At 44.1% G+C, this 25,798-nt stretch overlaps 1 protein-coding gene across 2 annotated transcripts in view; it reads right to left on the reverse strand.

The window, feature by feature from the left end:
* Positions 1–893: 893 nt before the first annotated feature.
* npas1 (neuronal PAS domain protein 1) overlaps positions 894–25,798 on the reverse strand; it is a 50,551-nt gene continuing 25,646 nt past the window's right edge. The window contains exons 4-12 of one of the 2 annotated variants that reach the window (XM_086126236.1): positions 23,651–23,718; positions 20,805–20,894; positions 11,573–11,753; positions 11,390–11,502; positions 9,444–9,640; positions 8,703–8,809; positions 6,967–7,114; positions 4,774–4,886; positions 894–3,601 (exon numbers count right to left, since the gene is read on the reverse strand). In XM_086126236.1, the coding sequence (XP_085982362.1) occupies positions 2,547–3,601; positions 4,774–4,886; positions 6,967–7,114; positions 8,703–8,809; positions 9,444–9,640; positions 11,390–11,502; positions 11,573–11,753; positions 20,805–20,894; positions 23,651–23,718 (2,072 nt within the window). In that variant the 3' untranslated portion in view covers positions 894–2,546. Of the gene's footprint in view, positions 3,602–4,773; positions 4,887–6,966; positions 7,115–8,702; positions 8,810–9,443; positions 9,641–11,389; positions 11,506–11,572; positions 11,754–20,804; positions 20,895–23,650; positions 23,719–25,798 lie in introns of both variants that reach the window. The other variant, XM_086126235.1, reaches the window with a different exon arrangement.

Below are 25,798 nucleotides of genomic sequence, written 5' to 3' on the forward strand. Positions count from 1 at the left end.
TATTTAACTGTGTTTTATGTTGGCTCTGATGTGCAGCATTTTGTTGTTGTTGTTTTTTTTTTAAGCACACTTTAAAGTTGAGTTCTCAGAAGAATGTTTATGGACAGGAAAATACAAAAACTGACAAACCAAATCTGTGCCAACAAATACATTAAAACACACACACACACACACACACACACACACACACACACACACACACACACACACACACACACACACACACACACACACACACACACACACACACAGCAGAAAAGAGACTGATCTCCGCTACTGCCTGGAATATTTTATTGTTATTGTCATCTGTATCACTGCATTTCCCCCCATTTTTTTCTCTATACAGTTTTGTTCAATAAGCGGCTGGAGTATTCACAAGAATGCAAGGATAACATTAGATTCACAGTGATAGGCAAAGGGGTTAGCTAATTACTTCAATTAAAAACAACACACACACACACACACACGCACACACACACACACAAACACACGCGCGCAAAGACACACACTCTCCGGAATCTGTGTGCTCGCTCATGTGACAAGTGCACTCTGTCAGACATTGTTCACGTCTTCTGAATTTGTATATTTCACAGACAGCACAACTGAGATTTGGAGAAGGAAAACAAATAAAAAAGGTATGGCATTTTTCTGACACCGCAGAAACAAAAAAAAGAACATCGGCGTAACTTCACATACTTATTTTCAGGCTTTCAAAGTGCTACAGAATTCAAAGAGGCGTCTTTTTTTTACTAGTAATTAAACTAGATGATGATTTAAAGAATAACTGAAATTTCAACATATTTTTCACAGTTTTATAGCTGTTCTGGGTACCCTTTTTTTCAGTGAAAATGACTTGAAACCCCCCCCCCCCCCCCACCCCCCACATCTCCTACTCGAGTGAAACGCCACCACATGTAAAAATGACGGATGGGGCTTTATTCCCCAGTCGACTGACACTGGAAGTGTCTCCTGACCCGACTGTGACTTTAATGGCTGTCATTTTATGACCCGTTTTTATGCTCCGTTACTTCATCAATGACTATTTATTCCCGCGGCTGCACGGCGATACAGCTCGGATATTGCGATCACTCTTGCATTGTTTTCTGTTTTAAGCTGCGTGAAGTGCTTCCAGTTTGAATTTTCAGTTAAGTGCTCAAAAAAAAAAAAAGACTAACAATGAAGCGTTTCCTGTTGTTAAAATGATAATAAAATCAATTGTGATGATATTGTGCAAGCGGTCAAATCTTCACAGTAAAAAATAGCCCAATTTTGGGTCAAACGGGGACCAACCAGGTAGGGGTCAATTTGACCCAATTTTGACAACAATTTTGGGTTGTCAAAACAATCCAACTTTTTGGGTCGTCTTTTACAAAACAAGTTGGGTGAAAGTCCCTTTATGACCCATTATTAGGATATTTTTGACCTCATTGTTTTGAGAGCATTTCCCTGTAAATGCTCCTCTCATTGCCTCACTAGCAGTTGGGTCAAACATAACCCAGTTTATTTCAAAAAGGATTTGACCCAATTTTGGGGGATATTTTTGATCAAAACAACAAAAGTCATGTCAAAGTCCCTTTTCGACCCATAATTTGGGTTATTTTTAGACCAACTGCTTGTAGAGCATTTCCCTCGATCCTTTCATTGCCTCACTCTAAAACAGTTGTGTCAACAATAAACAAATTTGGGGCAAAAAGAGACCAACAGCTCCCTGGGTCAATTCCATCCCAGTTTTGAGTTTGTTGATTTGTACAAATCAAACCCGAAATGTAATTTTTTTTTTTTTTTTTGCCCAATTTGAGTATTTTCGTCCTAACTGCTCTTCGAGCGCTTTATGTGGAAACAACACAAATAACAAAAATATTGCTTTCATACAGAAATAGCATGACGCACAATATATTTCGAAAGAAAAAAGCATTTTGTTTCAATTACATTTCCTCCCTTACATACGATGGAATGTCTGGGCGCATTATTATTAATTATATTTTTGTCCCAACAATGTGCTTTTAATGAGTGACTCATTTTTTGTAATGATTTTCAATTTCAATACAAAAATCACTTCCCTTTATTTTGAAGCTCTAGATTCAAAGTGTCACCAAAAAAGAGATTAATTATATAATACTGTACTGCAATAATAAAAACCCATTCCGACAAGTGTCCATCTTCTTTTTTTTTTCTTTCTATTGGTGAGAGGGTTAATTGGGTTAATTGGGACGACGGTTGACGGTGAGGTGGGGTTGCTGAGCTGAGGGTCATCATGGTTGTTGTCTCTATATACAATATGGCTTCTCTGAGTAGAAGAAACACAGAAGTGGTCCGTTGAAAGTCAGTTCATTATTTCGTTGGAAAAAGTCTAGCGGGAGCTCCCACCGCGAGGCATCCTGTTTTTTTTTTTTTTTTGTAAGTAAGTCACTGTCAGCTTGTCCGGTGGCGAAATAAATGTTCCCCCAGCGGCGACCTGTCACACTTTTAACATTGCAGTCGTTCAAGTCCAATTAGCGACATCCTCAGAGGCTTAATGTCCTGACGTCGACGTCGATTTCATCATCTCAGTCCTCCTCGGAGCCGGCGGCCCCCCGCAGTCCGTTCATACAGAACGGCAGTCCGGAGGGGAATGGGCTGTCCGAAGGGGAGAACCCGCTGAAGGGCGGCAGGCCTGCCAGTCGCTGCAGGTGGGGGAAGAAGGCCGGCGGGGGTCCCTTGTGGTGGTCCGTACGCAACTGCAGGCCGTCTCCGTGTCCGACCGCATGGTGGTGGGAGGGGGGCAGCTCGGGGGGAGCGTAGCGGATAGTGCTGGGGGCGTACAGGCTCTGGGGGCCCTGGGGTCCCAGGGCAAGGGGATGGAAGAGTACCCGCCCCGCCGCACCCCCCGCGGCGAGTCTCTGGAGGAGCTCTAAGTCAGGGCCACAGCCCGGGCCGCCGCCCCGACCAACCGCCCCCGGGGCGGCCCGCTCCTCGCGTGGCAGCGGGGACGACACGGGCATGACGGGAGACAAGGCCGGGGAGGGAGGGGTGAAGAGGCCCTTCGGCGGCGCTTCACTGCTAGAGGAGGAGTCGGGTATCGGGGTGTTGGGACTGTCGCCGTTGAGGCTGCTGGAGGGGGTGTGCGCGTGAGAGGGCTGGGGCTGGCTGCTGTGTGAGCCCCAGCGCCCCCCGGTGGCCAGGGCCTCGTGTTCAGTCTTGATGCTGGCGGACGGGGTCACCGCGCTCTTCAGCTGCTGGATCACAGCTCGCCCATTGTGTACCCGCCCTCCCCGCTCACCTCTCGTTGGGGCGTCTGCACCCCTGCTCGGCTTCCCTCCGCCGTCTTCTTGTTTCAATTTGTCACCGTCCCCCCCCTGCTCCCAGTCGGGCTCCTCGTCCTCCTCCTCGTCCTCGTCCTCGCCCTCGCTCTCGCTGGCCAGGTCCGAGGAGGCCGACACGCTCTCCTCAGTGTGCCTCAGCTCATCCAGACGGCGGCGGCTCTCAGGGGGGGCGCCCTCGGGCTCGGACCTCACCAGGCGCTTCCTCCTGTTCTCTGATTGGACAGCGGCAGTGGTGAACTTCTCTCGAGCTTTCGTGTCGGGGTCGCTCTTTCCCGCTGAGCTCTTTGCTGGCTGGGAGCCTGAGGTAGAAGGGAGTGGAATGGAACATTTGGTATCTTTCTTTCATTGTACAGTAACCTCCCCCTCCATCACGGGTTGCAAGTTCGCGGTCCTGTTATTTTTATTATTTTTATTTTTTTATAGTTAATACATCTATTTTGGTGCTTGTAAAAATTGGGTGCAATTCCACTTTCATCTCTCAATGATTTAGTTTGAGACAGTGCGAAAGGGTAAGTCCTCCAGAACAGCCTAGTTTGTGGGTGAAAATTATTTAAAAGTAATGCTGCTTTTTACGCCTACAGAAAGTGATCACTGTCGGTTCATTTATCCTGGATATCGTATTGATTATTGATGTATATCATGAAATTACAAATTAGGTTTGTTAGTTTGGAAAAAAAAAAGCTGAAGTTGCAGATCACTACACTATTACTATGACAATATTTTTATGTTTTCTGTCAATATATGAAATGTGTTTAAATATTTGTGTCTAGCGGCTATTTTTAGCAGCCCGTGGTACGCACTGAAAATATCGACACAACTAATAAATTGTTTTTCCATACCAGTCATTTTCCTACGGTCTGCGGAAACACTCAGAAACTATTTACAACTAGAATAATAACAACTCTCATCATCATGGTGAAGACGGAATGCAAAAAATGGTTGGGTCCACTTTCTGCTCTGTGTTATTGAGTCAAAAGTAACGTATAAAAATGGTCAATTTCCAACAGATTGCTCTTGTTTTTGTTCTGTAGATAAGATTGGGCTGCTGCTCAATGCAGGGGTGGACGTATTCGAGTGAAATATTGGGTCACGGAGCATCCCCAAAATCCTGAAAACCCCTCCATTTTAAACCTTTAACAGAAAGCTGAGCGGTAAAAATGTTCAAAACTAACTATAATATATCAATGACACATACTGTACCCGCTAATTGACAAGCTGAAGCACTAAAAACGACAAGTGCCATTTACAAAAAGCAAAGTCATTTGGAGCAGCCCTTGGAAGAAAAATACAATCCAATACATCCTGATTTAAAGTACCGGTAATCCTGAAAAACTTGAACTTGAAAAAAAAAATCTACAGCACGAGTGAATTCATGTCTGTAATGAAGGAAACAAATGCAAAAAAGCCCGGAGTTACGCTGTGTTAAAATTCAAACCTGGCTACAGTATTATAGGATGTTGCAGCATCCTACCTCGGGCCTGCGGGGAGCTGTTTGTGGGAGGGGAGCTCACTCGAAGTCGTTCGGCTCTGACGCTCTCTGGCAGCTGCAGCAGATCCAGAGGAGTGTCGGGCAGCTCCGTTCGACTGGTGGGGGTGAAGAAAAAAAAATCTAAATTCTAACTAAAACAGACTGAAGGGAATAATCACCCTTCGTCACAGCATCGAATTAGTACGCCGCCACAACGCAACATCAAACGTTGGCGCCCACCACAGCTACACGGTGTCGCGTGCAAACAGACCCGCATGCGGGCCTTGCCCTCGGGAAATACACACAGAGCCCACCGATAAACAAGCCAGACTCCTCTCCAAAATGGAGGAGGCTGTTGGGGAAGTTAATGAGCTCTTGTAATTACAGCGCTTAATGAACTAAAACACTATTCAAGCCCCAAAATTCTGACATTCGTTTGTTGTAATTATACGGCCTCAGCCCAATTAGCATCAACATTCAGCCTACTCTTGTTTTTGTGCGACTGCTCAGCTGCCCTAACACAGTATTATGCACTTAATGTGTGTGTGTGTGTCGAACAAGGAAATAAAAGGGGGAGAGCATATATTATTGAGGTTATGCGGTGGTCTAACATTTGTGCAATAAGTGTGTCACTAATAGTCATTAAACGTTGTGTAATTGATTTCAAAATGATTCCCGACTAGCAAAAGTGACTTTCTACATATTTATACTCAGCACACCACAGTTGAGACCTGCTAACATGAAGGGCTCATCCTAACTATAATATCAAAATAATATCAAGACAATTCCCCCAAATAAATAAATTAAAACAAAGATGGGTTTTGGTCCATAGAGAAGTTGTTACATAGAAATTCAAAATATTGAAAAGAAATTTTCTACCCAAACAACCAAAAAGTGTAAATATGTAAAAAAAATTCTTTGTTGTATAACTTTTGTGAGACATCTTACATGAACACATTTCAAACTATATCACCAGGCTCAACATGGTAAAATATAGTCATGCATTTTAAGATTTATAAAGAAAGGATTTTTAAACTATTTACATCCATCCATCCATCCATCCATTTTCCGAACCGCTTAATCCTCACTAGGGTCGCGGGGGGTGCTGGAGCCTATCCCAGCCGTCTTCGGGCAGTAGGCGGGGGACACCCTGAACCAGTTGCCAGCCAATCGCAGGGCACACAGAGACGAACAACCATGCACGCGCACACTCACACCTAGGGACAATTTAGAGTGTTCAATCAGCCTGCCATGCATGTTTTTGGAACGTGGGAGGAAACCGGAGCACCCGGAGAAAACCCACGCAGGCCCGGGGAGAACATGCAAACTCCACACAGGGAGGCCGGAGCTGGAATTGAACCCGGTACCTCTGCACTGTGAAGCCGACGGGCTAACCACTGGACTACCGGACCGCCAACTATTTACATGTGCATATAAAATCTAAATTAAATGCCTGCCTGCACTTTATAAATTAAAGAGAAAATAGTGTGCCCCCAGCGGATAATCCATGAAATGCATTTTATTAAAAATATTAATTCCGTGTCTTTTATGCATTTTTTCCCTTTTTAAATGATCCTGCGGGCCTGTTCCGGCTTGCGGGCCGTATGTTTGACACCACTGTTTTAACCCTTTCAGGGACAGCGGTTACTACCGTGGACAGTTAACCATGTTGTCAGGTGACAGGGTGCATGAAAGGGTTACAATTTGGAACATGGTTAAAATTGAAACATGTTTTCCTATATGTGTTGTGTTTATTATTTTACTTTATATTAACTGTTTTGTTAAGCGCTTTGTTACAGCTGCCGCTGTTGTGAAAGCGCTATATAAATCAGCATGTATTGTATTGTATTGTATTGTATATTCAATACAAGTACAGTGTGAATGTTACAGTGGCCTGCAATAACATTAAATATAGATTTTAGGAATAAAAGCTTTTGTATGGGTTAATAGATTATGCAGGGGATAAAACGCTGGGGCCGCAGATGAGGGTATTTTCACATTTTTCACGATCGAATATCTGTCAGCGCTTAACCCATCAACTCTAATGGGCCCCGATGATGACTTTTCTTTCATGTCAGAAACTTTTTGCAGGTATCCTCATCAGCTCTTGGAGTCAGTCAAACCTCATTTCATCATTCCTGCCTTCAAAGCCGGTGTGAACACAGCGTGGTGCTCCGCTTCGTTCCCGAAACTGACCTGAGGACGCAGTTGACCCAGATGACGTTGCGCTCGTGGGGGGCTTTGTGGTTTATGGACACGGTGGCGGTGGACTGAATCCACAGGTAGCCGCCTCTCTTCTGGAGCCAGCGGTAGTACCCTGTCACCACCTGGCCTTTCCTCAACACTGGGGAGAGCAGAAGGGGGAAGGGTAGGGGTGTGTGTGAAAAAAAAGCCTTCAATATTTCTTCCATATTAAGTCATGCGTTCAGCCTATGATTTTAACCGCTAAAAAGTATCATCCAGGGAAACAAGATGGTTTAATATTCTATACCGATACGACAAACTGAAACCTTATCTGATGCACTTTGGTTGTGTCTTCATATTGGATGTTGGATTGTTACACTGCAATATTTCTTTCGACTGGGATTTCAAACACACACACAAAGAAAAATGTGGGGGAAAACTATAAATTGGATTGCACCTTTAGAATTGAACAATACAAAATGTATTGCAATGTAAGCATGTACGGTGGACATAAAAATCTTTTGGAGAGAGGAAATAGAAGGGAAACAATTGTGATAACGCGGTTGCACAAGTATACACACCCTCTTATAACTGGGATGTGGCCGTGCTCAGAATTCACTGATCACATTCAAATGGGATGATAAATGGGAGTCGGCGCACGTACCAGTCACTGTTTAAAGTGTGTCTGATTCATTTCAAATAACATTCAAATTTTCATGGTGTGCAATCGCATTATTTCAATCTGTTGTTTACTTTCCTCATCAAAATGTGTGTGTGTGTGTGCTTTCCATTGACTTTTCCAGGTTAGAGGTCACATTAGCGGTGGAAATGCTTTATCTTGATCTCATTTTTACATGACAAAAACTTGGCAGTTCACATTTTATAACCACTGCATGCATAATTGTAAATGATAAAGCTCCAACAATGGAAGAAAAACTATTACAAGGAAAAAACAAAAGTTCAAAAAAGGGGGAGAAAACAAAGAATTACAGACTCTTAATGAGAACGGGCAAATGTGAACTGTCACGTGTTAATCAGGTATTAGTCTTCAATCGTTGCTAAAAAACATTGTTGATAGAATTAAGATTAAGATTAAGATACCCTTTATTTGTTCCCCACTGGGGAAAATTTATTGTTGGTCAAAATATTATTCAACTTTATTCTGGATCTCAATATTTTTGATTATCATATTATGTTTTTCTTTCATCTACTTTTGTTGTCATCCGTACAATTATTTGATGCATTCAACGTTACGTGAAAAGCAAAAGAAACTGTTGGTCCATTTTCAATAGTGCTTTTCCCTCTCCCAGTTGCCTATTGGGTGACAGGCAGACAGACACCTTGGGCTGTTTGCACATACAGTCAAACACCCATTTATACTCACATTGATCCCAATGGACAGTTTAGACTGTCTTCAATTAACCTAACATGCATGTTTAGGGGAGGTGGGAGGAAGTACCTGAAAAAACACACAACGACGGAAAGAACATGTAAACTCCACCGAGGAAATCCCACAACTGAGATTCGCACGCAGAACCTAAGGTCTGTAAGACAGACGTGCACACCACTAGTACAGCGTGCTGCCCATGCGCACAGACGAACAGCTCCACATTTGCATGACCTTCTCGGGTAGAGGTTATGACTAACATTTCATGGACAGGGCAGCAGAGGGCGCCAAAGAGACCACAACAAGAAGGATTCAACAGGCTCTCCTTGAAAAGCGTGTGCGGGCTTGGAAGGACACTCACAGTCTTCATGGCTCTGCCGCAGGTTCTCCAGATCCTCCACATAGATGAAGTGGTAACAGGTGCGTCCCACCACCTCTGCGGGCGTCAGGTCCATATAGTCGGATATCCTGCATTTGCACACAAGTCAGTCATGCAGATGTCCACATGACGAAGGGGACCATTCATCTGTTCATTTCTAAAGCGCTTGCATTTATTCGGGACCCTGGATGAAGTGCCGGCCAATTACAAGTACATAGACACAAACAGCCATTCACACCCATGAAATCTTTTTGAGTCAATTAGATGACGGATGGATAACATATATAATACACACACACACACCTTGAAGAAATAATGGCAGATTAAATCACAATATTGAGGAAAAAATATTGCAATAATATTATTTTTCAAAATCATTCAGCATGAATTTGGAATGTTGGAGAAAGCCGTTATGCCGGTAAAAAAAAAAAAAAAAAAAAACGAGGCAAGCACAAGGAAGACATTTTGTGCTTCCTTGTGCTTGCGCAAACGTATTCTACTTATAGGTTAACTGCAACTGAATTGTACTTAACATTAAAAGAAAGATTGAAGCCACTGTAACGTTATGCACGGTTATAACATTGGATTCAGTGATTCTTTCACGTACCACTAGAGGGAGTTCACAACCCATTAGCAGTACAGTACTCGTGCCACACTTTGAAGAATCACTGTGCTAGCCACTCAGCCAAAGGGACGAACGACCAAATAACAATGACACCTCACCTGTTCTCGCAGTATGTGACCTGCAGGTCCATGTTGACCCTGAAGACAAACATGTGGCTCTCCATGCGGACCTCATTGAGCGTGGAAGGGGGGAGTGTGTGAGCTAGCGCCACCATCCCCATGGGCCGGGGCATTGAACGCGCTGTTCCAGGGACGATTGCGGGCCGGTAGCGTATTCTCCCGGTCACGTGGATCACCTGAAGATTAAAACACACACACACACACACACAATCACACAATCACACACACACGCACACACACACACACACACACAAAACGTTCAGATGATTGGATACAAACTAGTGAATAGAATCCCATTGAAGGCAAAGCTCTGGCTTTGCGCCGCAATAAAAGGCAGCGCGCAGCTATTCAGTGTGAAATAAGGTCAAAGCAATAAAACACAGTGAAAACGACCATCTTGACACTGCTGTGAAACACTAGCAGAGCAAAACAAAGTGACAAGGTGCTGCTTGTTATTCTTTCATGCAAAAAACAAGGACATGTAGGACATTGATGGCACTAGGTACACCTGCGCAATCTAATGACATCCACAAAACACATACAAATGCTTAGTTTTGACTTTGAATGTTCTCTCTGTGCTCGCCTAAGTTTTCTTCTGGTACCCGGTAAAAACATGCATGTTAACTGAAATCTCTACATCGTCCATAGAGGTGAATGTGTGCTTGCCGCTATGCACCCTGCAATTGACTGGCAATTAGTCCAGTCTTCACCTGTTGCCCAACGTCGACTGGGATGGGCTCCAGCTCCGTGCAATAGGAAATGGATCTATAAATTGCACTGGCTTATAATTGCAGGGTAAAGACCCCGAAATGTTTCCTGCAGGCGCACCAGTTCTTGGCAGAGAGCATTTTGATTCAAATTGGTCATGTGAAATTCATGTTCTTTGTTTGTATTTTTTATATTATTTTTTTTGGGAGGGGGGGGGGGTTATTTTTAGATATATTTTGGGATCCCGGGGCCTTGAATGAGTTTGGCCGCCTCGACAATATAAATTGAACATATACAAACTCTGATATCGCTGTCAAATATCATCAGAATATCTTATAATTATGTTGTGCTTATTCACAATCATATTGCATTTTGTCCCTGGTTTACTTGATGTGTTATATTTGGGAGATCCAGAGATCGGAAACCAGCTTTCTACTTTGGGGTCTTGACTTTGGGAACCCTTGATTGAAGGCAAACGTGTAAAAATGATCTGACAAAACACGTAGTGGATGGTGAAATTAATGAAGTCAATATCGTATTGTAAGGTGATGCACTTGGGCAAGTCACAGATGCTGTCGTGGTACATCCGCCTGACCACACAGACCGTGGCTAATAAGATGGTGAGAAGACACAAGGGCTCTCAAAAAGGAGACTATCGCAGTTTTTTTGGCTAGTTATTGAACTCCGTTTACCCACAAAACTAAAAAGAGCTTTGGTTTATGTCAAAGGATGTAATGTTGGTGTTTGAGGCGTCGATGGCTTCATATGGACGGATGCTCACGGCTGCAACCTACGTGACTGTTTCCATAGAGTCATTCGGTAAGTTGGTTGCTTCCCCTGTGTGTTAATGGCTTGTGCGTTCCAAAAATACAAAATCAAACCACAAACATTTAGTTTTTGGCAATTCTCCATCGTGAACAAGTCACGCAGGCAATTTTTGTTTTCCTTAGTTAAGGCCATTGCATTTTCTTGTGCCAGTATGTATAGAACCAACATAAGGTATCCTATTAATTTTAACGGAGCAGTATTTGGTAATTAAAGCAAGATGCATGATGTTTCATTTGGCCCAAAAGCATACTAATAAATAAATAAATACCTCTACTGTGCAATAGTTTCTTTTGTAATTTAAAAAAATTTTTTTTTGCTGGATTGGAAATCATAGTGTACCTAATGAAGTTTCCAGGGTGCTGTACTAGATGTAGAAAATTAAGAGTGACCTTGTATCCAGAGGATTTGACGTGTAGCCCTCTCTTGGTGAGCGTGGATTTCATACGAATGAAGAAACCGCGGTCAGGAGGTTCATCAACGGGAGAGTGAGGACTGGATGGCGCTGCTGAGGATTACAGAGCGCGAGATTAATCATGGCTGTTCATCTCATGCGCTCGCAGTCATTACCCTACCGCTGGGCTCGGGCGTGCCGGCCAGGGAGGAGGCGGAGGCCGAGCTGGAGGGAGCGCTCTCTGGGCCCACTTGGCAGCCGGCCTCTGCTCGCAGGTGGGGCCTGATCCCCAGCCGCTCGGCCATTTCCACGTGGTCGGCCGGGTGGATGTAGTCGAACACGCTACTGCCCGTGAGCTCCACCTGAGGGCGGACACACACACACACACACACACACACACACACACACACACACACACTTGTTGACAAAAAACAAACCAAAACCACACACTGAACACACACCCACCAAGAAAAATCAATACGTGTTATGACAGGAAAATGAAAACCTTGCTGTGGGTTACAATTTCAACAAGGAGTGCGCAAGGCGGGCGCTTGTAAGACATTCCCCCCATACACACACGTTCCAAGTCTCACAGGAGCAAGTGATGCCAGTATGACTCAAATAACCCGGCGAGATAAAAATCAAATAGTATGTCCTGATTAAAAACGGTTGAACTCTAAATATCTCTGGAGGTCGCATCACTATTCTTTTTCTTCCTCGCCCGTGTTCCACCCTGCTCCTTCATTTAGTCGCCGCCAGCAGTCCATCCCGACAGGCATAAAGAGCTCAAAGCACCCGGCGTGATCCCATCATCACAATACATCATAGTCAAATCTCCAATCATTTAAAGGCAATAATGGCGCCGCTCTTGCATGGCATCCATAAAAAGCAGCACAATCGGAGCAGGTGCGACTCGGCCCGATGCTGAACGTGTAAATGAATGTGTGTGTGTGTGTGTTGGATGTACATGCAGTTTCTATTACATTTGTGAAGGGGTATGTGTGCGCCTGTGATTGTGTGTGCCAATAGCATTCCATCTGATAACGTTGTGGCTGCAGCAGCCTCACACCCTTGTCTGTAGGACACAGCCATTTATTACCGGATTAGAGCCATTTACTGCGGGCTTTATGGGAGCTTCAGCAGGCCCTCAAGGACAGCCGGGGAAAAGCAGCCCCAGCGCTGCAAGCAGTGATAGGATAGGTGTTGGGAGTCTCCGACAGACTGGCGTATGACCATTTTTTTTTTTTTTTTTTTTTTGCAATCAACTGCCTCGAATAGGTTGGTATTAAAGGGAAACACTTCACTGGCAAGACTCACGACCAAGGCTCGAAATGTGATCATATTGCTCCTAAGATTTGAAGGTTTTGTTACTTCCTCAAAATAGTCCATCCTGCTGACTTAACGTTATTTTATGTTCCATCCCAACTCTGACGCCTGCAACATGCTGGTGTTTTGCTGACTCATGGAGCTAAAAAAAAAAAGTCAGCAGGTTCTAGAGCAGTGATTCGTAAAGTGTAATATTTAAATTGTTAATTATTTTTAGTTTTTTTAGTACGGTCTCTATCCAGCCAACGCATGTGGTCCTGGAATGCAACTCCCACGATGGACAGACACTTAAACCCTTTTCCCACTGAAACTCGCGGGTCGTAGTGATCCGTGGCAGCACGCAACCAATTGGCATATTGTCCCTTTTCCATTGACCAACAGAAGGTGATTCTGCCCCCCCCCCCCCCCGCACCACCACTTTGTGTCTGGTTACGTCACCACGCTGTGATTGAGTAGATGACAGTGCGACAGATTTTTGGGTGGTAAACAAAGCAACATGGAAGTGCGTGTTCTTTCTTTTATCATGCTTTTTACCGTTCTCAAAATGGTCGAAAAGCAGCGGAGGATCAATTCTTTGCTACTACTGAGACAACAGCTTAAGGGGCGATCTCCTAGCTTTGTTGAGGGGGGTGGTGCTATATATGAGGTCGATGGCGTGCGATGTTATGACTCATGACGTACCGCCCTATGTCATCACGTAATTGTCGGGAAGACCCGTGTTCGACTTTCAAACAGCAAGCGGAGGCGATCCGAGGCGATCACAACTCCCCTCCGATGGCGTGCTGGTTGACACGGATTGACACGGATCGACACTGGCCAGTGAGCCTTTCCCACAGGCTAAAAAAGCGTGTTTACCCGTGATTTTGCAGCAGTGGGAAAGGGGCATTAGGCTGACAAAATGGCATGTTGAATTTACTCAATTTAATTTCATCAGGTGGTTGCACACAATAAAATCATTTGGAGAATTGGAATATATTGACACTCCTAAATCACATTTAGACTAAACACCATGACTGCAAAGGGCAGTTACCTTATTAGCTTTCATTCACATGTAAAACAATTTACCAGACTGATGTTGTAACATGTTGCTTATATAGAGGAAAGTCGGACGTAACTGAGGACTGCATGCGGATGTTAAAATGAGAATGGTGGGTGTGAATGAGGACACGAAACGCACGTCCTCCAGTAGTTGCCGATACGTGAATTGTACAAAACAACATGCCGAAAATGGGACCTATGAAGAGACACGCTGACGAAACACAGTTGAATCTGCAAGCTATTGAAGCTGCAAGATCAACTAGTCCATGGTGGTCGATGATTTTGTTTTATGAAACGGCGCCATCTATCCATCCGGGCAAGTATGTGAATGAATTGTGGATGCTCGGGCTTACATTTCTGCTTGCACTGTTGTTCGAGCTTTCGCAAAAGCCGGCATCGTTTCTGAGGAGACGCACTGCAACGAGAGGGACTCTGACTATGACGCGATGGAACCTAACGTGTTTGAATGTGAACTTGCCCAGCTGACAGAAGATCGGGACTTTGATGAATTTGAGGATGAGGATTGATCAAAATCTAACGTGAGTAAATTATTCAATACTTCAATATAGTACAGCCAAAATCAGTTTTGCTGCCACTGCCTTTTTGAAAACATACGCTAGCATGCACACAACCGTATTTTATTAAGCTAGCGTATATTTTACCATGCAATAATACAATGCGTCTTGTGTATGTGGTAAATACAGAAATAGCACCCGTAACTGACACTACGTCTTTAAATATGGTGCGCTGTATGATTGTGAAAATACGGTATCGATAGATAGCTTATTTTTTATAGAAGGATAATAAGTTTGCCTCCGCTCCAGTGAAAGATGCAAAATCCCATCGCCCCTTGGAAGAATTGAAGACAACATTGAGAGGTCCTGTTTGTCTCTCAATGTTGTCTTCATGGGTTTTACGATGAGGGGGCAATGGAGTGGGGGGGGGGGGGGTTGGGCTTAAGACCTAGGCGAATACTATCACTCCATCACCGGCAGAAGGGAGGGATTGAAGACAGAGATCAGACAGAGAGGAGGCGATGAGAATCAGACGCAGCCATTGAGAGGATGAGTCAGGCTCAGACATAAAAAAAACAGGTATAGGATGTGGCACGCACAGTGGGCGGGGCTGCAGGGGGGGGGCGGTAATTGGGTGGCAGGGTGCGGCAACGTGAGGAGAGACCCAGATCATTCTCGTGCGTGCGTACGGCTAGACAGCCTGTTTTTAATACCATTGTGTGTGCCATTGTTTGCGTGCCCTGCGCAGACATGCACGTGCATGTATGCACTGGGATGAGAAGGAGGAAGAGGACCAGAAGACCAAAAGGAGGAGGAGGTGGAGGAGGGCAGCAAGCAGGGGGAAGGAGAGACATGATATAAATAATAGCAAGGGGGGTTTAATATGTATGAGGCATCCGGGCAGTGGTCCACAACACACTCACAGTCCTCACTGACTGATGGAAGAGGAGAGAGGTGGGGAGGGAGGGCAAAGGGGGGTTAAGGTAGGGGGGGGGGGAGCGGGGGCTGCATACTAACCATTCCCAGATCAATTCTCCTCTCCTCCCTGGTCCGAGCATCCAGCCTTCTCTTCTCTTTTCCCCATTTATCCCCTTTCTCCCCCCCCGTTAAGTCCCTCCCGCTTCCAATCTCCTTGATTTCATCCATCCTCTCACCCTCCGCTGCTTCCCATCATGCACTCCGCCGCGTGGCCTTATTCCAGGCCGGGGGGACCCCGGTGAGAGGAGCAATGATACGAGTGGGCGTCTGGGGAGTTGGAGCTGTGGGTTCGGCGAGGTGGGGGGAGGGGAGGGGGGGCGTGGGGAGACGGGACCGGCCGGCTGTGCCCTTGGTCAAGGTGTGTGACCTGGGCTAAGCCGGTTAAGCATCCGCTCCCCCCACTGTCAGGGGAGGAACCCGGGGGCAGAGGGGTCAGACGTCAGGGACGGGAGGCCCCCCCTCCCCCCCCCGCACCTTCCGACAGAAGGGGGTGGGGGTTCAACATGCCCTCTAAAAGAAACCACCAGTTACACACTTGCACTCGTTTGTTTTTCTGTCCTTCCTCTCTCCCCTGCGAGCGCCTCCACTCGGCAACAAAGTGTGTGCCTGTGTGTGCGTTTGCCAGACTTACCTTTCCCTCTCTGTCTTTTCTCCATAAACAGACCAGCACACTGCCTCTCATATGTATGTCCTTCCTCCTAGAATAAAGCCTACATTTTATTTTTTATTTTTTTTGGGGGTGCGTGGAAGGGGGTTGCTGAAGGTAAACGGGACGTTGTGTGCTCAAGGTTTGGGGCGTAATCTGCGATGCTGATGGCTTAGGTCCTGTTTGAGGAGATGTGATGAGTTAGGCCATCTGCTCAGCCGATAAGAACACCTCTGTTTTATTAGCATCTCCACCCAAGCCCGGCTGTCTTGTTTACCTCGGAAATCCCACGGCAAATCCCCTTTCTGCCGCACGTTTAAAGTCTATTTACACGCTGGTAGTCGCTCGCTCATCTTCCACCAGCGTCTCTCCGTCAATTTCCCTTGTTACCTCGCTCGTCTTTTTTTTTGGGGGGGGGGGGGGGGGTTCTCTCATGCCTTTTTACGATGGACATGCGTGTCTTATATGTGAGGGTCAATCTAGAGCGTCAAGGTCTGCTCCTCTCTCCGCTAATTCCTCTCTTTCCAATGCGAGTCTGATTTGATGTTAAGTATCATTTAAAGGGCAGAGGTGTGCCGCCCGTGTCTTTAGATTTTAGAATTTACACTGCAGGTCCAGGTGCGCAATCCTCATTGTATGCCAACTGTCTGTGTTAATATCATCATAACACACTTTTGAGAATTTCGCAATTCATCCCCGAAAATCTGAGATTTCAAAACGATCTTCATATTTGTTGTTAGAAACGCATAGGAGTCACGTTTCCCCATGTTTTTTAGAAATGAATGAATTTAATTGCAGCTTGCTGACAAGGTGGACATTTTTGGTTCCATGCTCATGCTAACACATTTTATGAGCACATGGTGGATTTTCACTTCGCGACATGATTCAGTTAGCAAGCTGGCTACCGTTTAGTAAATATATTTCAACGGTTTTTATTTCAGTTGATAGTTCTCTTCAACAGAATGGACACTAGGCTGGACAACATACAACTAAATGTGAAAATCACAAAACACGAGTATAAATGTATTCTGCAAACTAAGAAACAAAAGTCGCATCTATGCGTTTATATTACACTGACATTGGGATATATCTGATTCATATATGATTTCTATTCATAGTTGGAAGAGGCCAGATCCTGATCCGGGTATCCAATTCCATGCTTTTTTTCAATTGTGCCGCTTGAGTGCAAAAAATCCAACTTGTGTCACTTGAAGCACGCAGTGTTGATCCAGCCCTTGGGGATGAGGACATTTAGCATCTTGAATGGATAGCCTGCTTGCTTTTATCGAACAGACATTCAGTCAATCGGAAGGGTGCCACTGACAACGGTGGGCTCGATTTTTGATCCCAGTACAAGTCTAGCACAAAGCGCAGTCTAACTGTGTGCATGGGTGGAGTTTTGTTTTACTGGACTTTGCAAAGGTACACTTGGGTGGAACAAAATTGAGATGTGTCCGTTTTTACGTCAAGCGCGGTCTACTTTCTGTTACCAAATTATCAGAGATGTCCATGCGCCGGAACACGCAGAGATGCAACACGGCCCCAAACATGGTAGACTTGACTTGCGCTGGCACGAAAATAAAACAATGGCCGTTTTGACGCCAAGCACAAGGATGCCAGTTTTCCAAAAATAGGGCTCCATTCGTTTATTTTTGCACCTTTCATGATGAATGAATACACAATAAAGTCGCATTTTGCGGCGATTCTTAAATTGTTGTACAAATCACTTCCTAGGTACAATTCAGTTGTATTTAACTTTTTTTTGGACAATGTATTTGTATTTAACCTTTAAGAACTGTTTGCCTTGAAACTTTTATTAAGGGACATATTCTCAATTTCAAATAAATCTTTATCAATATATTTATTTTTTATTTTATTATGATTATTAATTTTTTTGCATTTAAATGCAGTGTTTATGTTCATCCTGTGCATAATGTTCCAGTGGCTGCCAAACAACGTAACTCAATGAATCCCAGTCATTTTCACTGGAGCAAACCCCTCAAACAAAGATACAAGGGCATTCTGTTTTCACTTCGCGGTGCCTTCGCAGGGGTGTGGCTTTTGCATGAGGCAGACGATGTCCGTGCACACGGAGCCTCTTTTGATGTCTGCTTGTCACTTTTGCGAAAGCATCCTGCTGCTTTGAGCAACTCTATCTCCCTCGTCATGCTGGAAGCTTTTCTTCCCCGAAAGCAATCGTCACGGGTTAATTGTGTCGATTTCTCCATCGTTAGTGGCTCGAAATGCACTCTCTCGTGACTACACGCAACTCCAGAACTCCGCCCATGCATCCCTCCTCCTTTTCTTCTACTTGTTCTGCAGCATGATTCTGGCTGATCCCTTACGCCTGCTGCCACCTGCTGGACAGATTTTAAATGATTTAAGAATGCAGACAAGCGGATCTTTAGTCAGAGGCTGATCAGACCCTTCTGCACACTATGATGCAAATAAATGAATAAAGGAAAATGGGCGGGTGTTTGTAGTGGCTTCTCTTGACGTATTTATACGTCATGGGGAATAAAAGAGTGAAATATACTTTTTGATGGATAAAAGCTCAACTTAATTTTTTTTGCTAAACATTTCGGCCACATTCGTGTATTTCAATGTTGGTCATGACATTGTTCAATGTTGCATTTTCTAACCTTGCCGCGTGCAATGCTAGTAAATTTGAATTTGACCAGTGACGTTGCAGAATAATCTCTGTTGATAGTGGGAATACATCACCGATGGGATGAATGAATTTTTTTGTTTTTCATTCTGCTTGATTTGTATTATCTTACATTCTGTTGTGGGTTAAAATAGCTGATCAGAGATTTAAAAAAAAATAACAATCATTTTATATTATTGTAAAGCGTGGTCCACTGGATGACGGGTGACATTAGTGCTGCCGACAGGACATAGTTTACCTCATTAGTGTACAGGTCTGTGCTCTAAAAAAAATATATATACTGTATATATGTTTCAAATATCACCAATGAAAGCCTTTGCAGTGGTTATTATCTGGAACAGTGTACGTAATCAGGCAGGTAGAACACTGAGAATATTCTTGCACAGCTAAGCAAAATTGGATCACAACCTTAGGACGGACTCGAGATAAAGGACAGGCGTGAGCCAACCACAATGACCAAAGATCTTTCAGCCCATACGCGGCGTGTGATTACTGTACTGAGATTGAGAGAAAAATCAACTTAGTTAACATGGCCGCCCGCAGACCTTCAATCACAGCCGATTCCCACAATTAAAATGACTCTAATTTACATCCATTATTGTCACGATCAGCTCATTTCGCCCCCCGCCCCCTTTTTTTCCCCTCTCCCTCTGTAACACACTGTCTCCTTCTCGCTTTGAAACATTCCTCCCTTATCACACCTCACCCCCTTCCTCCACCCTCCACACCCCGCCTCTCTCTCTTCCCCTCCCGACTGTCTCTATCTATCATGCCATCCCCCTTGGTGTTTTTCCCCCTCCCTACAATCAATGTGGCTTTTAAGATGCCTATCGATTTGTTCCCCTAGACAGGCCCAGCGTGCCGGGGCGACACTTTGATTGCTGGCCCAGTAATTACTGTTATTATTTATGCATCTGGGCAAAATGGCAGGACTTAACATTCACAGTACAAGAGGCCACAGGCAATCAACAGAGGTGAGCACCTGGAGAGCGAGGGACCTGAAGAGAGAGAGAGAGCGGAGATGCTCTGAGAAGAGGGGCATGCGCGAGGGGAGTCGTCAAAGATGCACACGCACACTTGCGCTCACACTCACATGACATATGCTGCACAGTGCTGAAAAAAAGGAATTTGACCAGCACTTAATGAAAGCTCAATTGCTAAAATTGTTCCTCCTAACCAAAATAAGAGTTTTCATGCGAAAAAATATGATGGTTATTTCTATTCCATTATTTTCAAAAGGCAAAAAAAAAAAGAAAAAAAAGTGAAATGACATTCTGAGGTCTTCATTAACTCGACGACAGGATGAGTCTAAATAGGACAGCGGAATAATTGAAGCAGTCTTGTATATGTACAACATATCGGCTGTTTAAAAACTGCAGTTGTTTGTTCACATCTTGGAGCAAACGTGAGTGAGGCTGTGATCACGAGATTATAATTTCAGCATCCTGGGAAGAGACATGAGCGAGCGCTATGATTTCGGCATCCTCATACTGAAGACTTCAATCTTGCTGCTCTGTCTTGTCTGCACCTCCTGTATGCTAAATGTCAATGTAACCCTAGTCAGAAAATAATATTTGATCTATTTATTATTGTTATTCCTGCAATTGGCTGGCAACCGGGTCAGGGTGTCCCCCCGCCTACTGCCCGAAGACGGCTGGCGTACGCTCCAGCACCCCCCGCAACCCTTGTGAGGATAAAAGGAATCAGAAAATGGATTCTTGTTCTTCATCACATTTTAATGATTGCTTTATTGATCAGCACTTTGTTTGGGTTTTTTTTTTTTTGGGCTCTAGAAATAATGTTAAATTGGGCGGAGTGCTACTGGTTGAAAGTTATGTTTAATTAATTTCGCAGAAAGGGGGACTTCATTTCAAACTCCCCATTCCTGTTGAAAACGGTAACATGTCAAGAGTTCACTGAAATCTGAAATGAAGTGTCCGCATTAAAGCAACTTAACGATGCTGCATATTTGTGTGTGTGTGTGTGTGTGTGCATGTATGTCCCAAAGTAAAGCTCCAGTACTACTAATCATGTTTAAACTTGCATGCCAATTAATAATCGCTATTAAGGGTTTATCATGATGACTGTTGCATTCTGTACCTGATTATTTGTATTTCTATGAATTTCTTTGGAAAAAAAAGTAGGTTTCACAAGAATGAAAGATTGATGAAGTTGACTGAATGAATGATAGTGTGTGTGTGTGTGTGTGTGTGTTTGCGTGTGTGTGCTGAGTTTGCCTTACCTGCGAGAGTCCCAGGTAGATCGAAACCGTCTCTGAGATGTAAAGAAAACGTCCCTCCTGGCTGACCACGAACACAAAGCCGTCCAAAGACTGTGCACACACACACATACACACACGCACAGGCACACACACGACCAAAGGCAATGAGACATTCAAATTAGAGCAATTAGTATGTATCGAACAAATTACAATGGGGGAACAAACAACCCGTCACCCCTCGGCCTTTTCTTAATTCAAAAATACACACACACACACACGCACACACACACACACGCACACTTACACGCATGGAAACACACGCATACGCACACGTACGCACACATCGAAAGATAAAAGCATAGAGGAGACTCAGAGCAGTATAGTACACGGACCAGAGCTGCTTCAATCAGATGTAATGAACTCACAACTAAAGCAGAACACTGCATCTCTTGACACATACACGCGCGCACACAACCACACACAGGCACATGCATATGCAGACAGCAACAGAGACACAGATAAAACCAGAGTCATTACAGTCTGCGGTGAGTCTAATGAGAAGTGAAAGGTATACAACCAGCCCATTAGAGAGGACTGCTTCACAGAAAAATATTAATCGTCACAACAAGCTTACACACACACACACACACACACACACACACACACACACACACACACAGACACACACAGAGCAGGGCCAGTCCGCTATAAAGAATGATTGCTATTTTGGCGGGCTCGGTGCTTAAAGTGGCAGCGGTAATTTATGCAAGTGACACATTCAGTATGCAAATGTGTGGCCGTGCGGGGTGTGGGGAGTCGTGTGTCGTGGCGAGGAGAAAAACCAGCCGCCTGAATGTCGGAGAACTAAAGTGCAATTATCAGGCTATTACGGCCGCAGGACGGCTGGGGAGGAAAGAATCATACAGTTTTTTTTTCTTCTTCCGCAGCATTAATTTGATTCCTATCAACGCCGCTCCCTAAGTCTCCCACCCCTCCTTAAAATGCCAGAGGACAGCGGACGTGTGCTTCTTTCTTTCTTTTTTTTTCCCCCCACAAACTGTCTCACTTGGAAATTCCTAACCTCTCTCCACCTGCTCCCACGCCTCCCTTATTCCATTCCTCCCTTAATCCGTGTAGTTCCCCCTTATCCCTCGCTGCTGCGCTTGCTCTTCCAACTGGCGTCCTTCCCTCAGCCTCTTCCTAATCTGCGGTGTTACCGACACACTGCACTCCCCCCCCCCCCCCCCCCGCAGCCCTCTTGCGCCACACTCCTCCAGCCTACAATTCACCTGTGCAAAATGTACACAGGTCAGCTCAAGACGCTGTCTGAACATCTGAAGTTCATGGCTTAGTGATGTGACCATTACTGTCTTGGGAAGATCGTTGGGAAGATGTGTTGCCGGCTACTGCAGGAGCGGGCGAAATATGGCCCTCGAGGGCGAGTGACGCATTGACGCGTTGATGGCACTCCACGCTGATCCTGATAGCTTGAAATCAATCCATCGCCAACCATGTGTTTTGGCTTTCACAACATGGACGGCTCGCTGAAATCAACAGGTGCTGGCTTTGTGCGGCAAACGGTGCCTCGAGCATGTGAAAATATTGGACTAAAAATGAGACGCTGGCGTGGTCGCTGACTAAATCCAGAAGTCAATTTTCAAATATCACAAATGCACGCCTATCTAAACAGGCAGGCTTGATGTTAAAAAAAAAAAATTATCCAAGTCCCATTTCTTTGAATCGCCCCCCCCCCCCGCCCCCTCATTCCACATCCTCCCATTCCCGTCCCCTCCTTCCACTGACCACAGCCCCCGACTCCCTCATCCAATCAGAAATTACAGACACCCTTACGGTCTGACAAACAGTCAGATCTTTCGAAAATCTTGCCACGTTCTCTGTAACACAAGTGGAGGTTTACGACAATACATAATGCAAAACACTCGCTCCTCCTGCAGTGAACAGAAAATTATCAGAGTATGGACCTAAACGTATATTTGACAAAGTCTTTTTCTTGCATGTTTTTGAGATATTTTCAGTTTGGGGTTTTTCAATTTGGCCTACAAAAGCTTGTGCAATACAGATCTAACCATGCCTTGTCATTTCCAGCTATGACGTTTCAGAAAAAAAATCGCTGTTGCTGAACCTAACCCTTAATTCACAAATATTAATCAATATACTATTACATATTATATAATTGCTATAAAGTAAGTATTATTATTATTATTATTATTATTATCATTTTTGATGTGCAGAGAAAGAAACAAGGGCGGATTCAGAATACGATCCACTATCAAGAAAAAAGTACTTGTAGTAAAAATAAATAAATCAATAAAAAGGCGGATTTGTGCAAATCTTACTTTCTGTAACAAATAGCAATCCTGCAGTTTTGTTCGGGGATTTGTTGTTCAAGTTCTACCATTTCAAAGAGTATCCGAATATGAACGAATGACCAATGCTCTTTAATGTGATTGGATGAACAGGTCAGTGGGTGTGGCCTGTGCAACTGAGGACGATGGCGAGACTGAGTGAGCTTGTGTTTGTAGGTGCGACACTGAGTTAGTTGACAATTAAACCAAATGTTAATGACATCATCGTTTGATTGTACTCGACACACCGATCATCACTTTAACGTCGACTACAAAAAAAATAAAATAAAATCAATACAATCATTTTACACATTCTGCATACATATTTTGACCTCGTCTACGAATGAAGCTGGCCCTTCTGTCCATTTTGGACATCAAAAGTGGCCCTCGAGCACAAATGTTTGCCCACCTCGAGCTACAGAAAGGAAAACATAATTTATCCGTGCTGAGAAGTGTTGAAAAGGAGGCGGGAAGGGAAGATGTGAGTGTTGCGGCAGTTACCTGCAGGAGATGCGCCCCCAGGTGCTGTTCAAAGATGTCAGTGGCCAGAGAATGTGAGGACCGTCTCACTGAAACAAAGACACGAACACACATCAGGAAGACATGAAGGCAAAAAAAAAAAAAAAAAAAGGAAAAAAAACCCATCAAATGAATAAAGACATCTAAGCGGAAAAGACTCAAGGATAGCGGTCAGTCATCCCCCAGAGATTTTACCGTATTGTCTAAAAAGACACATTCTTCTCGTAATCAATGATATGAAATGAATAAATGATGCTTGGAGGCCACATTATTTTCATCCGTCCATCCATCCATTCTCAACAACACTTTATCCTGATGAGGGTCACGGTGGTTGCTGGAGCCTGCACCAGCTGAATTTGGGAAAAAGACGCACTCCCCTCTGAACTGGTCGCCAGCTGCAGTCAAAGGGCACATAGAGAGACACAAACGACCATTCACACCCACAATCGCACCGTCACTGAGTGGGAAGCGATCCCACACTGCCCGCACACAAGTCGGGCTTCGCCATCAGCGACTGCATTATTTTCATCAAAGTAAAATGAATACTTTTAATTGCAGACGCTCCAACAATTCATGTGAGAACAAGCTGGGCCAGTATCAGTCATGTGTGGGTGGCATCAAACATCCCTGAAGACTCAGCACATTTTGTCATAGTTAATTACAGTGTAATATCTAAGGAATAGATAGGATTTTTAAAAAATGAAATAGCTAAGGAAATTATTCCAATATAAGAGTTATTTTCTTATTTTACATTAGCGAAGACAAAAGCAAGAATGGGGAGCAGCTTGACATTGAAAAGCTTATCGAGCATTTGATATTATGTTTTAATATGATTTGAAGGCTCCATGCGTACTTCTGAAAACCTCGTACACATAAGAAATTCCGTAATCCAATCTTTTTTTTGTGGGGAGAAGTTTGTACAAACTAAATTAGAATCCATCCATCCATTTTCTATTGTGAGGTGAACAGAAAGCCAGTCAGCCTCCAATATGATCACCATTTTCCTCATGCAGCGCAACACATCACTAATGTTGTATGTGAATTCTAGCGTCTACAAACTTACATAATGATGCACACGCCTAATTTATTTACTTGATTGAGTGAAGAAGGAGGTGCCTTTTCCACCAGGGTATTTATTTGAATTGTGGATGACGCCCCCGCGACGCCTTGATCCATTATTTCAAAGAAACTGTTGCTCTTCACAAAACAAATGGGCTTTTGAAGAATATGCAATTTCTGTCATAGATTTGAAATTGTTGCAGATACGCAAAGCAATCATGGTGATGAACACATACAAAAAATGTAAATGTACGAATAAGTCCATTGAGCCTTTTTCACGGCAAATCTTTGAAATGAATTTGATGGCACGCTCGGTCAACATTAGATCGCATAAAAACGTCATGCCCATCACACTCATAATCAAGCAGGAACAAGGCGAAGTAAAAAGTGACGTTTTGCTGATCTGAATGTACTGGAGAATGCCATCTTTGCCGTGGCTTTGCTTTTGTGGACCTTCTCATAGTGTGCTTCGATCTCATTTTCCCCAGGACATATTCACTTGGAAAAAAAAACGTTGTGCGCTCGTTTAAAAGGTGTTTCATTTAGTCGCAAGATCGATGACAAATAATGTGATTCCAAAATATTCGAGCGGTGTCTAATCTGTTCTGTGACCACCACGCTTGTACAAAGCCTCTGAAATAAAAAACGTTTTTGTGTGTGTCTGTACACTACTGTAGCACTCTAAAATATTGTACTTCATAAAAAACATACAGTAACAACGACATAAATAAAGTGGAAAAAATTAAACCGTTTTTGCGAAATGGTTTTGCTTCACTTCAATGAACATGGTCCTGCTCCTTCTTGTGTGTATGCCTTGGCCACCTGGGGGCAGTGTAATACAGACACAGTGACACACGCGAAGAAGAGTTATCACGACTGACTGACTAATAGTAATTTTTCCAAAAGATAAAGAATATGTGTCTGCAACTATTGTTATAGTGTCTGATTCTGTGCTGCTCCACCATTTGTGTTCAAATATGTGCTGCTAAATGGTTATAACACGGTGACACTGGTGCTATTTGTTAGCCTGTCTATGGCATTCTCTATTGTTTGTTAGCATTTTTCTAAACT

The sequence above is a fragment of the Hippocampus guttulatus genome, chromosome 12, assembly GCF_054856545.1.
Source record: "Hippocampus guttulatus isolate MCC_2025c chromosome 12, RoL_Hgut_1.0, whole genome shotgun sequence".
In the NCBI taxonomy this organism is placed as follows: Eukaryota; Metazoa; Chordata; class Actinopteri; order Syngnathiformes; family Syngnathidae; genus Hippocampus; species Hippocampus guttulatus.